At 32.4% G+C, this 18,048-nt stretch overlaps 1 protein-coding gene and 1 pseudogene across 2 annotated transcripts; both read left to right on the top strand.

The window, feature by feature from the left end:
- The first annotated feature begins 8,964 nt into the window (after positions 1–8,964).
- LOC100258578 (probable auxin efflux carrier component 1b) lies at positions 8,965–13,035 on the top strand. Of its 2 annotated transcripts, XM_010655318.3 has the most exons (7): positions 8,965–9,321; positions 9,433–10,613; positions 10,996–11,266; positions 11,355–11,440; positions 11,531–11,688; positions 11,799–11,875; positions 12,644–13,035. In XM_010655318.3, exons 2-7 carry the CDS (start codon positions 9,473–9,475, stop codon positions 12,708–12,710), a joined length of 1,800 nt encoding a protein of 599 aa, XP_010653620.1. In that variant the 5' UTR covers positions 8,965–9,321; positions 9,433–9,472; the 3' UTR covers positions 12,711–13,035. The 2 variants fall into 2 exon arrangements, with proteins under 2 accessions (XP_010653620.1, XP_002282693.1); XM_002282657.4 differs by having other exon boundaries at positions 8,965–10,613.
- Positions 13,036–17,262: 4,227 nt separating this feature from the next.
- Positions 17,263–17,796, top strand: LOC104880087 (uncharacterized; annotated as a pseudogene).
- Positions 17,797–18,048: the final 252 nt, after the last annotated feature.

Genomic DNA, 18,048 nt, shown 5'->3' with positions numbered 1-18,048 from the left:
CTAACATGTTAGGAGTTGCGAGAACAGTTCTGTTCAGTCATTGTTGGGCTCTGGGCCCATGTGGGCAAAAGGTCAAAAAGGGAAGAAAGATACTAACAATAGATGCTTTTAGTTAACAATTATCTTTTGAAGGAAGAAGTGAGAAGTTCCCAAAAACAGTTATTAAAGAAATTTTGAATTGTTTTTATTAAATAAAATTTTGTTTAAAATTTCAAATAAGAAAAATAGTTTTCTTTGACTTGTTGGCATATTCACGTACAATACAAAAGTTATTAAAATATTTTTTATATTTGAATTATTATTCAAAATATTTAACAAAAAGAACTAAAAATACTTCAAATCCATTATAAAAACATCTTTTTAAAACAAATCATTGAAATATTGTTTTCCCGTCAGACATATTTTCTAAAATAGAAAAACCTTTTGTTCAAGTTTAATGACACTACAAGAAATTTGACTTCTAACGATTGATATATATTATTGGAATAAACATTTACCAACTGATAATCTTGGCACATGGTAGTCGGGGAAAGGTATGTTGACAAAAATCTATTGATGAGAATTTTTCGTCGCCAATTTTTTTATTTTTTACAAGTAAATTGCTTTATTGACAAAGTATATTAGTTGAACATTTATAATGGTTTAAATCCATCACAATAATATTTTTGCCAACAATTATTTTTTGTTGCAATTATCGTCAGTAAATAGTTACATATAAGTAACAAACAATTCAATTTGCAATGGAATAGGTATGTTAGAAATTTGTGATAGTTAAATCCATCCCAAAAGTAAATATAAGTGGGTTGATAATACTTAATTTTTTGGTAGTGTGACCTGAATTTTATTTGGTTTAACTTGAAAAGCTCGCGGTGTGACATATGTAGTGAAGAAAGATTATAAGATTTTTTTTAGGGTTTGTGATGGTAGCAAAGGGATCAGACATATACATATGCAATTGTGTATAAGATTTAGAGTTATGATGTTTATTCCTATAAAGCATCTGCTTGATTTTTTTCCATTTTATACAAATTTTTGAGATAGTGGATTTGCTTATCCTATACCCATGATTTTTCTCGTTTAGGGTTTTCCACGTAAATCCGTGTGTTTTTATTTTTTTATTGTCTATTCTTGTTTTTCCGTAACACAATTTTTTTTGTTCCAAAGAATCAAAATTGTTTTCACCAACAATTTCCAAACAAGTTCAAAGTCTCCTAAATATTCATTCACATTTTATATGATTATAAATAATTATCTATTTTCTAAGGGTTAAATATGGTCCATGAATTTCTTATTAGATTTTTGCTTACTAGGCATCTTTTGAACAAAGAACACTAGATGTCCTACTAATTGAAAGTTTATTATGTATCATACTTGGTCCACCCCTAAAGAGTTGGTTTTGATTTTCATTTCAAATGTTCATTACATAAGCTTACCACAAATCATTATTATTATTATTATTTTCTAAAAAATGGTATAGAATTTTCATTTTTTTGGTCAACATTTCATTTATTAGATATGAGTTATTTGATTTTTGTTCCAAATGTTTACTTATTACAAAGACTTTATATGAGTTTTTTAGAATGAAAATCTAAATGAACCCATTTTTTTTTTTTTTAATTATGATAGAAATTCATATGTTGAGGGTCTATTAGATTATGGCAAGTATTGTCACGTAGATTGCATGTCATTAATAAAATTGGTTAACATAAGAAAAAAGTCTAGATTTTAACGAACTTGTTGGGTGTATTTATAGAGCTATCGACATTGATTATGAATGTGGGGTTAAACCTATACTCATTGATTCTAATGTAATTATCATGGCTAGTTATTGACTTAAAATGATAATAATTAGGGTACATTTTAAACATCCAGATAAATTTAAACTTACGAAGAATTAAGCCCCTAGTATTGGGTGACATATAAAGAAGGAGGAGGGAGGGGGGAGATATTAGGAAGGAGGGTATGTGAATGATTGAAAGATGTGAAGGAGGATTAAAAGGATAAGGATAAGGAACACATGAACAAAGAAGTTATTGGGGATAAAGGGAGTAAGAATAATAAAGGTAGTAGAAATGGTGAGTGTAGTAAAGATAAAGGACTTTGAAGATGCTGCATATGAGGAATTAGATGATGATTTGTTTTTGAGGTCAATGTATGTCCAGTTGTTAAATTTGGAAATAATGCATAATCCAAAAATGTTGAGGAAATAAATGTAACTAATGAATTAAGGAGAAGAAGCCTTTAAGAGTAAAAACTTAATGAAAAAAGCAAGTGAAACCTCTTAAATTTCCTCATTATAGGATTGACATTGATTTGTTAAACCTCGAATTCAAGTTGGACATGCTATTTAAATATGGTGAAGAATTTAAGTACAAGGTAAGGTTCAATAAAGTTTAGAAGACCCATAAAATTTGTGAATAAAATGAAAGCAATTTGCAAAGGTCAATGTCCATGGGTTATCTTTGCATCAAAACAAAAGGCAAAGAAGATTGTTGAATCTTTTGTAATATCAATGACTATTTTGGGATATGGGTTATTAATATTTTTTGGGATATCAAAGAGCATGATATGCAATTCTATGATGATATTGTTTATTAATGTCAATTTAGTTCTTGTATTTTGATAATATTGTATAAAATGTTATTACGTTTTCCAAGGTGTTCATCAATCTAAGTTTTTGAAAAGATAACAATATCATAACATTTTTCTACTTCTTTAATGATACGTGAAATAAGAATAAAATCAATTGTTGAGTGATTTTCAATCATATGTAATAGTGGTGATTCAGGATGATTAAGACTGGTTTGCACGATTAAATGTGTTTCACTTGTAACTTGATTGATCATTTATTGAATTTCATGGGACAATAAAAGTATAGGTTTGAAGTATTGATCTTTGTCATTGACTCATATTGATCATGACTCTTTTATGCCAACTTAATTTAGAATCTTTATGTAAGGCACTTGATCGTTCACCCCTTAAGATAGGATGATCCCATGCGTCTTAAGACGCTTGATCATTGTCATGATTGTCTTTTCCTTCAACATCTAGTCTCTTTCCTTTTTTTTTATTTTATAATAGTTGTCTTAGTTCAAGTAAGGACAATTACATGTTAATGCTTACAATAATCGATCATGCTATATAGAATAGTAGATTATTCTTGGTCCTCGATCTCTAAGCTTAATTGTCTCTCACATTTAATATTTCTCAGCTTTTGTCACCTTCTCCACTCAACCATTTGGGCCTATAATTCTTGCATTATTTGCTTATATTTTTTAATGAAAGCAAATTAAAAACCAAGAAAACTCATCAAATATCAAAGTTAAGGTTCAAAAGTGTCAAACATGAGGTATTATTAAAGGTTAGTAATAAATGTTCAAACCTTTAAAAAGGCTTTTAAAGAACCTTTATAAATGGTACATTTAAGTATTTATCGCTTGAGACTAAATTTTTGTATTTCTGTAAATTCTTCTTTGGAGTGTTATTGTAATTTTGAACATCATATGCAACACCATTGAAATCTTGTACTTATTACTATTTCTGTCTTGTTATTTACTTATTAATTATTGTGATGTTTTGAACATCATATACAATACTATTACATTCCAGTTTTCCTCTCAGTCTAATTACTAAAAATAAAATATTAAGTGTTCAATGATATAAAAACTAGTAAGATTTCTATAGCTTTTTTATTATTAGATACACATCAATACAAATTACATAGTTGTTTAAGTTGTTATCCAAATGCCAAAATTTTGACCTATTACAATCCAATTGCATAAAATAAACATGATTCAACCATTTCCAAACTACATAAACGAAATAAAATCCTCATCCACTATTATGAAACAAACAAAAACTCTCACAAATGTGTAATATTAGCTAAGGTTGTTAAACAAACAAAACCACTAGTACATCAAGAATAAATATGATTAAGCACCGATAGCCTCGTTAATATCACCTAAAGCTCTTGATTTTCATCTTCTATCACTTCCATTTCTCTTAGCAACCCGGGTCTTGTATGCCTCAAAAGCTCACACATTGGATGATCAATCAAAATAAATAAATAAATAAAAATCTATAACTTCCATTGCCCTTCAATCAAAGTAAAATTTGAGTGAAAATCAAAGATGAAGAATCAAAGTAAAATAGATTTAAAAGGTATAAAATCTTATCATTTCCTATCACACCCATAAAATCTCCTACCTATATTTGAATTCATTCATTAGACTACTTGTTGGGTAAGCTTCATACAATAGCAATGTATTAATTGCATTGTGGAAGCAAAAGTCCCTTCGAACGGGTAAAGTCCAATTTATTAAGAAGGGTTTGAAAGGAGACATGTCTAATTTTGCCATCAAATGAGTTCAAGGGAATTTGACTTCAGTTAATTTTTATTAACAACATCATATCCAATAACTCATTCGTTCGTGTGTGGCTAACAATTAGCCACAATTTGTAAAATTTAGGTGGCTAAGTAAGAGTGTAAGACTTTTTTAGGTTACAAAATTATTTGGGTGAAAAAAAAAGAAAGAAAAGAGCATGGCTTTGGAAACAGAAGCACCAACCCAAGACAATGATTACACCCGCAGGTGACACGTGGTAAAAATGGAGAGGCACGAAAAATAATGTGGGATTGAGACTCCCATGGATGCTGCAATAATTCGAGCATTTGAGGAATTTTTTGTTTTGCTTTTCCCTCTAATTTGTAATCCTCAATTTTCCTTTTCATGCGTAACCAGAGTGGCAGATGGAATTGTCCTATTCCATTTGGCTCTTTTCCAAATTCCCTATTCTCCATCATGTCTCCATCTTATTCATGTACATGATTCCATCAAACAAACACCCATCTAGGCATATCATTTTCCTCCTTTTTCCTTTTTTTATAATAAAGAAACTTTCTTTACTTAAAATGATCTTTGCATCCCAACTTGATTTATTGTACAATTTGGTACATAATAAATCTAAAAGATGGGTTTAAGACTTTCCTTGACTTTATTAAAAAATTGTTGAAAAGAATCAAATAAATATTTATTATAAAGGTGATTCTCTATATAATAAATTATTTATTATAAATATATGGGTTTTAGAATTTGTTTTACATTTTAAATTATTATTTAATTTTTTTATATTATTATGTGATTATAATATTAATTTTCTTGTACTACAAGAAAAGTATTATGATATCTTTGGGTTATGACAAATAAATTATAAGATAATGCCGAATTTGTGAAAGATATATGTAATTTAGAATATAAATATCATGGATGAGAGAATAAAGACATTAAAGGTTCTGTATTTATTTTTTCAACCATCTGTACGATAAAATGATTCTTTTTTATTTGTGGATACAAATATGATCAATCGAATATCCTATGTAAGTTGATAGTAAATGTTTCATGTTTATTATACAAGTTGTCATAACTAATAATGATATAAATTTTTTATTAGCGATAGTCAATTAACATGGACTAAACTTTCAATGGTGATAATTATATGATTTGAGTTTTGTGGAAGCTTAGTTATCGTGGGGGTGGGGGGAATCTTTGCTTTATATTCAATTTAAACAATAGTGGTAATTTGGTGCTTTACATCAAGTTAAAAACTCTTCCAACATTTTCTTCATAAGAGAAAATCATGCTTAATAAAAATGGTTGTAAGCCTCTTTAATCAAAATTTCAAAAATAAACAAATAAAATTGGACCCATCTTCAATAAGAGTGACTTTAGCTAATTTTTGAAAAATGATAGAATTAAAGTTAGCAATGTGGGGGACTTCCCTCCACGTGTCCTTCTCAGACTCAAAACCCTTTGGTCGACTAGGGACATACATATAACCCGTCTTGGATCATTCTGTTTGGATCAAGATAAGCTCCGTCTGGCACTAGAAGTGAGAAGTTCTCTTTCTTCCACAATGCTAGACAGATGAACAGACTAAGCCGGCTAACATTTCAGATGGCCCTACAAATGTTAGACGGAATGGACAGACCGAGCCGACTAGATATTTCAAACTGGCAAATCCATCCAGTCAAGTCCTCAGGATTTTTTGGTATGCATGGTTAATCACGTCTTATGCCTGAGCGTCAACCTAGACGACTGATATCTAAGCGTCGAACTAGCTGCCTGACGTTTGAGCGCTAGACTAGCCGCTTGACTTCTAAGCTACACAGTCCAAGATTTTGGCACGACAGTCAACAAATGTTACTAGTCAGTCGCCCTTACTTGTTATGATTGCCCAGTCCATGCTCTAATAACGGTGTTGACAATCCACATAATCATCATTACAAGATAAGGACGATGCTATCAACTCTATATAAACCCCTTAAAAAGTACGAACAAGATACACATTCACATACGCTCATTCTCTCCCACAAATAGTTAGAGTTATCCTTGTCTAACTTAAGCTTCGGAGGGTCGTGTCCGAACCACTCATCCAAACATCCTTTTGTGCAGGGAAGAAATCCGTCTGACTCCAGTGAAGCTAGACGAACCTGACTCTAGTTGGGAGCAACACCAACAAGTAAGTGTCATCTTAAGTCATTTTCCACAAAAAAAATAAATATAATATTAGAAGTATCTATCAAAGGCGGTTTGGAAAACATCTATAATTAAATCACAATGAACTAAAATGTTAATTTTGTTAAATGAAATGAAAAGTAAAGATTATATTATTAGTTTTCATAATTCAAAGTGAATTATGGAGATTGTGATTCAAACAAAATGATCAAATCTCACTTGTTTTTTTTCTTTTAAGTTATTGTTCTAGTGAGGGTTAACGGAGTTACATGGATTAAAATTGTGAAAACTTGGATTATTTTACTATGTTTACTTTTATTTGGTTTTTCTTTCCAATTTTTGAATTTTGTTCCCCTATTTGTTTTTTATTTCTGTAAAAATAATGATGCCATATAACTTTTAGTATTAAACTATGATTGGATGGGTGAGGACTTGAGGAACTAGGTGAGCTTAGGTACCTCTAATTGATAGTATCTCAATACTAATTACTCATTGACAACTTAACCTCAAACACAAGTTGATTCTAAACTAGGTGTAGTCATTTGGAAATTAAATGCCTAACCCACAGAAGAACCATCAACGCCTTTATTAGATTTTACATATTAACTTGACAAACAAGTGTCAAACCTGTCTTAAGATCGTTGTAGAATACCACCGTGCCCTTGTTGGATTTCACACATCAACCTAATAATCGTTGGTTGAACACTTGGAGGAAAGTGCCCCAAATCAACATGTTCCACACAACCAAGCGTGAACCACATATCGACATGTTCAATCACTCCCCTGGCATACTTGTCTAATGAGAGCCATTGCTAGCAACTAACGCATGTGATTCATATGAAACGTCAACCTTGTATTAGAAACACATCTCACTAGCTACAAACATTCTTTCAATAATCCACTGAGCTTCGTCTGGTATGGACCTAACCAACCAATAACAAACTTGACATAACACCCTACACATGCCTAGCACGTCACCTTTTCTTGAGAAGAGGGCTGACTATCCCACAAGCCAATCATAACATAGTAAGCCAATGCTATATGAGCAAGCTTTGATTGTTGAGGTATAAGAACATGCTCCCACACACTTGATCTCCTCTCAACCTTCTATTCTCTCTACCATTCCCAAGCCTAAGGTCAATCCATTCTTGCCAAACTTCATTTTGTTCAATCCTAACTTGATTGTCAAAGGGGTATAATAAGGACACGCATATGAGAATGGTAGGTAAATCTTCCAGTCACAAGTTAACATTATTGGATCGGATCAACAATAGACTTGGCTCTCGAAGTACGAGCACCAATAAAGACTATCATGAAAATTGTCTATTTTGTCATTCATTAGTTTCTACGGACATGATTGAGTAAATATTTTATGTGATTTGTTCCTTATTGATTTGAATAGTTTGATAAAAGTGAGTGGCAATGGTTGCTCACACATTAACGAAAGATAAATAGCTTTTCGATCGTACCCATTTATCTCTTGTTGAAGTTGTCTATTAAGGGGCTATGTCGATGAGCAGTTAGATATATACTCTTAAGTTAAACCTAGCTCTTGAATGAGATTATTTTGATAAGGACCGATATTGTTTGAATCATGTGTAACACCATCAATTGTCTTTTGGCTAGGTTTTATTGTAAACTAAGCAGCCCCAATTAGTCATCTCTAATGTTGTAGAGTAGCATGATAGTAACACTATAATAAATATACCATTTATACGGACTGATCTTACTTGAATCACGTATAACTCTATCAATCGTCTTTTGACTAGGTTTTATTGTGAACTAAGTAGTCCCAATTGGTCATCTCTAATGTTGTAGAGTAGCATGAGAATAATACTATAATAGAAATATTATAAAAGATAATTTTGGTGGAATTCAATGACAATTACATTATTGGCTTCTTAGTATGACATGTCATCAATATTATTTAACACGATTAGTATACTTTTCTTTTCTTTTTTTTTAAACATCCATAGAAATTTACGCAATATGTAATTTTTTTTTGTAAGACAAAGCAATATAAAAGCACACTATAAGTCTTGTGCAACATAACATTGAACCCCCCGCCCCTTAACAATAATCCTACTACTTGGTGTAGACACAGAATTAAATAACTTATAAGTGGCAAAAATATTTTTATTTCTTAAATTTTATATTTTATTTTTACTTTTTGTAAAGAAGAGAGGGAAAAAAAAAGGGAATTGAGAAACCAATAAGGGATCCAGAGCCCACACTGGCTGAAAAAAATATACTAAAGTCCCGACATAGATAAAAAGGAGAAATATTAATAACAAGTGGCATAAAGACGGTATAAGTTAGCAGAAGGTAGAAAGAATCTCGTATGGCACTCCCTTTCTACGGTCGTTTCTTTTGATGAACTTTTTTTTCTTCTTTCAAGAGAGAATTTTCTCATGGAAGCTGTTTGGTCTTCGCCATCTCATTCCATCAGGTGGCCAGGAGTAGCTTTTTTATTTTTTTCTCTTTCTCTGTCTCTGTGAAAGTGTTAAGAGGTTTCTCTTTCCCATCCTAAAAGTCTATATAAAAAAAAGTTGCTCTAAAGTCTTGTGCTTTTGCTTCCTTGTCTGCCATTAAATTGTCTTAAATATAACTTCACTTCATTTTCCTCCCACATCTTCTTTCCATCTTCTCTCTTTCTCTGAAGCTCACTGTGAGATCTGCCTAATATTCTATGATATTGGTTGATTTGTGTGCTTTTTCTCTTTCTATACTAACTTATCTCATACTAGTCTTTTACCATCGAACTGATTTTGTGGTAAGGTTTTCGCCGGTCTCCCAGGAACTCCGGGTAAATTACTAGAATTGAGTTTTGCTTCAATTTTCTCGCATATCCATATTGTTCTTCTCATTCACTCCATTTTCTCACCTGGGCATTTCTTGAAATCCATTCCTAAACTAGAGGATTTCTCTGAAGGAGGGAAAAGAGCAGGAAAGAAAGCATGATTGCTATTACAGACCTCTACCACGTCCTCACATCCGTTGTTCCTCTCTATGTGGCCATGATATTGGCTTATGGGTCTGTAAAATGGTGGAAGATCTTCAGCCCTGATCAATGCTCCGGTATCAACAGATTCGTAGCACTGTTTGCTGTCCCCCTGCTTTCGTTTCACTTCATCTCCACCAACGACCCATATGCCATGAACTACAGATTCATAGCTGCAGACACTCTTCAGAAAATCATAGTGTTGGTGGTTTTAGCTATTTGGTCCAGAGTCAGCTCAAGAGGGTGTCTTGAATGGTCCATCACTCTGTTCTCGCTCTCAACTCTGCCCAACACTCTGGTCATGGGCATTCCTTTGTTGAAGGGTATGTATGGAGAATATTCGGGAACCTTAATGGTGCAAATAGTTGTTCTTCAATGCATAATATGGTATACTTTGATGCTGTTCTTGTTTGAGTACAGAGGAGCCAGGCTCTTGATTGTAGAGCAGTTTCCAGATACTGCTGGTTCTATTATTTCATTCAGAGTTGATTCTGACGTCATCTCTCTGGATGGGAAAGAGCCTCTGCAGACGGAGGCTGAAGTTGGTGAAGATGGAAAACTTCATGTTACAGTGAGAAAGTCCACTAGTTCTCGCTCTGAAATATTTTCCAGGCGATCACACGGCCCTAATTCGGGCGTGTCCTTGACTCCCCGGCCTTCCAATTTAACGAATGCAGAGATTTACTCTCTGCAATCATCAAGGAATCCAACTCCCAGGGGTTCCAGTTTCAATCACACTGATTTCTATTCAATGGTGAATGGGAAAAATATGAGCAATGTGAGCCCGAGGCAATCAAATTTCGGGAACTTGACTTTTGATGAGGAAAACGGAATTGGCGGATTCCCAAATCCTCCCAGAGCAAACGGGGTATATTCACAGGGTGGTGGTTACCCTGCACCGCCGAGTGCCGGAATCTTCTCTCCGGTGGGGGGACCTGGAGCAAAGAAGAAGGCGAACGGGGCAGATGGGGGGAAGGATCTTCACATGTTTGTATGGAGCTCCAGCGCATCGCCAGTGTCGGAAGGAGGCATTCATGTTTTCAGGGGTGGAGATTATGGGAATGAGGTTGCTGGTGGGGTACTACCTCAAACTAAAGGTATTCATGGGTTTTGGTCGTTTTCTAGCATATGGTGCTTGCGATTATATATTTAACTTTTGTGCATGATTCCACGCCAATTCTTGGAATTTTATGCTTTTTGTTTTGGATGTAACTGTGTTTTGTCTTGTTGAATTTTGTTTTGTGCGTGCCAGTGGGGTTATTGGATTTTGTTTGTTATGTTTGTTATGCTTTTCTTCTCTGCCTTTCACTCTAGTATGACATAATGGTAGGGGGCCTATTCTTCTAGCTTTTTCACAAAACATTCCTCCCCAAGTTTGGTCTCATTTGGCATCATTATTGAGGTGGTTTCATTTTTTTCTCTTCTGTATGGTTTGATCATCAATATTTTTTTTTTTTTTTTGCATGCTGGTATTTATAGATTATGATGAGTCCAGACAAGATGAGTTCAGTTTTGGAAACAGACCGGTCGCGAATGGTGGTGACCGAGAAGGGGCCATGATGTCTAAGCTGGGGTCCAGCTCCACCGCAGAGCTCAACCCCAAGGCTGCTGCCCAGTCAAAGCCAACATCCATGCCGCCTGCTAGCGTCATGACCAGACTCATCCTGATAATGGTGTGGAGAAAACTCATTAGGAATCCCAACACTTATTCTAGCCTCATTGGCCTCACCTGGTCCTTGGTCTCTTTCAAGTATGCAAAAGTCATTTCTCCCACTCATTTTCCACCATTCTTTTGTGTTTCTTTGGCTATTTCATTAACAAATATTGTAATTCTGCAGGTGGGGGATTGAAATGCCTGCTATTATAGCCAAGTCTATATCCATTTTATCTGATGCAGGTCTTGGAATGGCCATGTTCAGTCTTGGTATGCCCATTTTCATAATCCATTTAATGGTGTTCCTTGGCCTTTTACTTTTGTCTTCCTCACTAGCAACAATCTTATATGCACTTCCAGGTTTGTTCATGGCACTGCAGCCAAGAATTATTGCTTGTGGGAACTCCATTGCCACATTTGCCATGGCTGTTAGATTCCTCACAGGTCCTGCGGTCATGGCTGCTGCTTCCATTGCAGTTGGTTTAAGAGGGGTTCTCTTACATATTGCCATTGTACAGGTAAAATGAGAGTGAAATTCCTGAAAACAAACATTCTAATCACTTTACTTTTCGTGTTGCTTTTCTTTTTTCTTCAAAATATATTTACTTGATATTCTCTGAATTTCCAGGCGGCTCTTCCTCAGGGAATTGTCCCCTTTGTGTTTGCCAAGGAATACAATGTTCATCCTGACATTCTGAGCACAGGGTTTGAACCAGATTCCCTTCTTTGATCTCTTATATGAATAGTAGTGTACTGTTTATATGCATGTGAATTTATGTTTCAATTCATGCATGTGTGCACTTCCACTTACAAAACATGATTCTTAAGGATTTGTTTCGTAGTAATTTTGAAATTTGTTCACAAAAATAATTTTTAATGACAATTTTCAAAATTAGTTTTATGAATTTTTTTTTAGAATAAAAGTATGGTTTGGAATGTGGAATATTTTCAACATGTTTTAAATATTTTTAAAAATAAATCTTCTACATACTACCTTGGTTTTAATTATTCTTCATATTTACCCTATTATTTTTCTAGAACAATGTTGACAAAACGAAGTGTCCTTATTTGATAATTATTTTTTAAAACAGTTTTAAAAATAATTTTTATGTTTAGAGTTTTATTTTTATACATGTTTATATAATTGTTTTTTAAAACAATTAAAAAATATTTTTTGAAAATACTTTGTTTTCTATTTTCGAGAATATAAAATAATTTTTTGATGGTCAAATGTGTTTTTCAGTTTTTATTCTATAAAACATGATATTGTTCTTCAAAATAATTATCTCTATTTTTTAAAATGAAAAAGTGTTTTTAAATTTTTGGATGTCAAACATGTTTCAGTGTGTTTTTTTCTTTTTTCAGGGCAGAAAACTATTTTTTTTTTTAGATTGATTAGCATGCATACCCTCAACTTTTAGATTTTTATTTTGTTATTTTTATTGATTATTTGTTTCTATTTATTTCCTGCAGAGTAATATTCGGAATGCTAATAGCTCTACCCATCACACTTGTGTACTATATCTTACTGGGGCTATGAAGATGAAGCACTTAAACTGCCATGGTATCAGGGCTTTTGTTTTTTAGGGCTTCTCAAACAGAGCAATGTAGGATTTCAGAACTTAAAAGGGCTATAGAGAGAGAGCTGGAAGCGGAAGGCAAGTTGTCAATGACACACAGGATGAAGGCTGATGAAAAATGCGGAATATATTCGAAATGTATGTCGGATTAGGGTTAAGAATTTTTGTATGCCTCTTTTGGCTTTTCTGAACACCCTTGATGAACAAGTGAAGCTTTTTGTAGTTGATACGCCACCTGCTTTTTGACCTTTTTTAGGTCAGAAAAGATCTTTAACCCAACGTTAATATCTCTGCAATTAAAGAGGGAGTGAGCCCTCCATGGGAAGCGCTTATCTACTCCTTGAAATTGGTACACATAGAAGAAGTCAGTCCAATACATTTATTGGGTGTGGCTGGCACCCTTTAATAGGCCCCCCGCCCCATTCATCCCTTTCATACGGTCGCTTTCTGCCTAACCACTCTTATCTTTCCCACATCGAAAACAGCATGGTTTCCGCCTGGATCTCCCTGACCTCGAGTTGAATTGAGTAATAATTACTACTACGGGCCAATGGCATTGGGTCACAGGAGAGATTTTTGAGGCATATGGAGGATCTTTGGTTATTGTTCATCGGTCAATTGGCCCCAGCCGGGAAGTAGCGGGACAGTGCTTACAAAGAGTCCAGTACCTTCACCCCACCCCACGGACTCCAGCCAAAAAGAGATGTCTTATCAGCCTCCGAAGGTACCAATGGTGCCTCCTTGCCTGAGACACCCACAGTGACTTGATGGGCTTTGTATCGAGTAGAATTGAGGGGATCTGACTTTTTGGTAAGACATGACGGTGATTGGGTGTGGGTAGGTGGTTGCGTGGCTCCACATAAATTCATTGCCGCTGACTGACTTTAAAGATTGCTAACAAAAATCATATGAGGGTGGAAAAAAATGCCACATGCGGAAAGCGTTGTTATCTAAATTTGAATAAAAAACTTTTTTCAAGGATTTTTTTAGAACAAATATTTTAAGATTAGGCATTTTTTTTTGGTTTAAAACTCTTTTAGCATTTATTTGTCTTTTTTTAAATGTGTTTATATTTTTTAAAGTTCAAATATTCAAATACTAAGATCAAAGATTCTAATTTTAGGTATTTTGATATGAGATTAAGCATTTGGACACTTATTTTCAAGCACAAGATAAGATTCAAACACAACCTTGTGAGTCGCACAAGGTATAAACATAGGTTCAAATGCAAACTCAAGCTAATATAAGGTCTTAGCCTTGACCCAAGCCAAACCGAAGTGTAGGTCTAAGTTCATGACATGTCAAAGCTTATACAAAAACTCAAATCAAGTTTCCTAAGAATTAAACGATCTAAAGATGGTTTCTTATAAGAAATCTGAGTTTGTTTTTTGAAAGTTACTTTTGTCTTACTTTGAATTACGAGATTAGAACTTTTCTTGGACTTCATGTAAAGATTTAACTTGTAAAAAAGAGATGAGAAACAAACATAGATTGTTTTGTGAAGTGTGCTACGTAAAGAAAAAAAGAAAACTATGTGATCAAATTAATTTAAAAAATAAGATACAATCTTTATTTGATCTTTTGACTCTTCTAAGACGAGTCTTAGTGTGACTTAATGTATCTTGGGACTAGGCTTGAACTTGACCTTGGCTTAATCTCGATATGGACCTTATATTGCCTTAAGCTCGGACCTTGGCTTAGCTTGGACTTTGTCTTGGTTTAAACTTGTGCTTGTACTTTGGCTTGAACAATGTTCATTGAGTGTGCAAATATTTAATCTCGGATCAAAGATACCTAAAACTTGGACTTCAAATTTTTTAATCTTTGAAGGCTTTGAAGAAATCCTTAAAAATAAATTGGTCATAAAGATAACTTTAATTGCATTTAGATCTAACTTTGCAAGGAAAAAATAAAAATTGATATAAGGTCTTTCTCTGAAAATGTATAAGAAAAATTAGGGTATTAAAAGTACTTTTAATGGTGATTTTAGAAAATGTTTTTAATATTTTTAATACTTGAAAAAAAAAAGTTTTTAAATATTAAAAAAATTAGAAACATTTATTAAAATCACTATCAAACAAACTTTAAATATATATTGGATCTACTGTCTTAAACTTGAGTGGTTGAACATGTCCTTTGAAATTTAATGTGGGTGGTTGAATGGTTGAAAATGTCCTGCCAAATTTATACCATTCAAATAACTAACATAAACAAATAGGTTCAAACACAAAGGATTGAATAAAATACAAAGGATGAATGATACCTGTGTATGGTACAAAAGACTAATATTTGGATATGAAGTCATGAAATAAAATTATATATTGATTAGTGATTCACTTTTGGTATGTAGAGAAAAAGTACCATTTTATATAGTATGATCATATTATTTTGAATACCCATGTAATTAAAAAATAATAATCATATTGAGTGATGGGTAGAAAAATGTCTTTTGAAACCATGGGCTACGAATCATGAGAGAAATCGAAAAGTTTGGATCAACTTGAGAAAGTTTTTTAAAAATAGCTTTTAATTTCATAAATTGTTTCATGATGTTTTTTAGAACATAAGTCTAAACACAAATTTAAAATATATTCAAATAATAATAATAATAGTAATAATAATAATAATAATATCATAAATTATCAAAATCTTGGTGGTTAAATTTTAGGAATATTTCTTTGGAGATAAAAGCTAAAAATTAATCAAAATTCATAAAAAAAAAAACATTAAAAATAATTAAATAAGTAATAATACATATATTGGAATTGTTTTATTGGAAAAAATAATATATGTATGATCAATTTGTAACTTTTATTATGTTATGAAATAATGTGTTAATAAAAAATATGAATTTTAAAAGTTTATAATGTATAGGTAAAATTCTTTTAAACTAATATTTTAAAAAATAATAATAAGATATGTATAGGAAAATCAATAGCATCCATCACACATAAATGAACACTAATGTGGATAGAAATTTTATTTCATGGCAAATATTTTATATTTCAATATTTAAAATTAAATATTGCATTGAAAAAATAATTGAAATTTTACCAAAAAAGAAATTCTATATTAAAAAAATTCACTTGAAATTGTTCAAATTTGTATTACTATATCTTATTTATCTAATAATTTTTAAAAAAATATTAATTTATTTATTTTCATTTATTTGAAGAAAAAAATTAAACTACCTATTAAAATATTAATTTTAGAAAAATATTATTATTATATTTTAAATAAAAAATTAAATTATTCATAAAATTTAAATAATATTCCATTAATTTATTTATATTCCTTTATTTTCAAAATTTTAAGAATATCAATAAAATTATTAATTTTAGTAAAATATGTTTATTATATTTTAAATAAAAAATTAAATCACTCATAAATTTTAAATAATTTTCCATTAATTTATTTATATTCATTTATTTGCAAAATTTTAAGAATATCAATAAAATTATTAATTTTAGTAAAATATGTTTATTATATTTTAAATAAAAAATTAAATCACTCATAAAATTTAAATAATTTTCCATTAATTTATTTATATTCATTTATTTGCATAAATTTTAAGAATATCAATAATGGTGAAACTCTCGAAAAAACATATTTCAATTTCAACTTCACTCTAAAAAACAAAACCTTAAACATAAAATGACTAAACATATAATAGAGATAAATTCATTAATTATTACATAAAAAAATAAATAAATTCTAGAGGACGTTGCACCTACCTTTCAACCCTAGTGAGCTTACTGGGCATCTCGATCTCCATAAGTTCAACAAGGAGCTCGACCCATGAGTTGATTGGGCAACATACTTGATCCTCGTGAGCTGACTGTTCAATTCGATCCCCATGAGCTGATTGGACAACTCGATTATCATGAGTTGACCCTCGTAAGTTGATTAGACGACTCAACCCACCATCTCAAGACTTCATAATCCAACAAAACATTGTATTTATAATTTTTCTTATAAAATTAGTTTTTATTTAATACTTATATTTTAATAAATATTAAAAAACCTATTTTTGTTAATTATTTTACCATTGTAATTACTTCTCGATAATTTTATCTTCTTAATAAAAAAAATTTAAATTATAGTTATAATTTTTTTAATAAAATGAATGTGATAAATACGGAAAAAAACGATAATATATACAATAAAAAAAAAACCAATTACCGATTTTTCCAAATAATCGGTGATTTATCGCTGATATTTCAGATGCATCGACGCAGGGCGATCGTATCCACTCCTTCAGTCCTCCTATCATGTGGGAGATTTTTTCCTGTTGCATTTTTGCCGATTTTAAAAACTAAAATGGTCCGTACTACCTCATTCTTCCCGAACCCATTTTATCTTTTTCCTATTCGGGTATCCAATCTTTTCGGGCGATACATCTATATTTTAAACCCATCCTTTTCAGTTTTCACAATAACATAATAGATGCCAGAGACCCGTACGTCATTCAAAACTGGAAATGACATAATTTCCCTCTCTAAAACCAAACCAATGGCCAACAAAGTCTCCAACCACCTCCAGCCATGGCACCGCCTAGAAGGCAAGGTGGTCATGGTCACCGGCGCTTCCTCTGGCCTCGGCCGCCACTTCTGTCTCGACCTCGCCAAAGCCGGCTCCAACATCGACGCCGCTGCTCGCTGGAGCCATCGCCTCAACTTTCTCTGCCACGAAATCAACCACTTCACCTGTCCTAACTCTCCTCCAAGCCCTAACACCACCGTCCGAGCCGTGGCTGTGGAACTTGACCTCACCGCCGATGGTCCCGCCATTAACGCGTCCGTTCAGAAGGGCATGGGAAGCTTTTGGCCACGTTTTGATGAATAACGCTGGTGTTAGAGGTACAAATACTGAAGTAAAATAAAAGAACATTTTGAATCATCGTGTAAAATGCATGAAAAGGCTTCGAAGTCCAAATCTTCATGATTCAAAGTGTAAGAGAAAATCAAAACCGTTTAATCCGGTAGAAGCAATAAACAAAGGTATAAAATACATATAACGCTATCTGGTCATACTTTTCAATAAAAAGATGCATATGTTTTTGCAAGACTCACTCTTTAGCTTTGCTGTTTGTTCTTATTTTCATTTTTTTTATACTTCAAGAAAAAGGTGGGTTTTGGTTTGTTCGCTCATATTTTCCAATTTGGAATTTGCGGCACTTGTTTTTTTTTGGTCCAGTTTCCAAATCTTTACCAGTTTTGCTGAATTGGGAAATGATAATAGAAATTTGATAACCATTCTTTGAAAGTTTCTCTATACAAAATAAATAAATAAATCATT

This window comes from Vitis vinifera, chromosome 8 (assembly GCF_030704535.1).
Source record: "Vitis vinifera cultivar Pinot Noir 40024 chromosome 8, ASM3070453v1".
NCBI classification, from domain to species: Eukaryota; Viridiplantae; Streptophyta; class Magnoliopsida; order Vitales; family Vitaceae; genus Vitis; species Vitis vinifera.
Note: the sequence above shows the minus strand (reverse complement) of the source record. Positions and strands in the feature narration are given on the sequence as shown.

Bases quoted from the DNA above. Each gene is read 5' to 3' on its own strand.
- LOC100258578 (XM_010655318.3), top strand. From the start codon at position 9,473: ATGATTGCTATTACAGACCTCTACCACGTCCTCACATCCGTTGTTCCT. The intron at 10,614-10,995 runs GTATTCATGGGT...TGGTATTTATAG, and splicing joins GGTACTACCTCAAACTAAAG to ATTATGATGAGTCCAGACAA. The intron at 11,441-11,530 runs GTATGCCCATTT...ATGCACTTCCAG, and splicing joins AATGGCCATGTTCAGTCTTG to GTTTGTTCATGGCACTGCAG.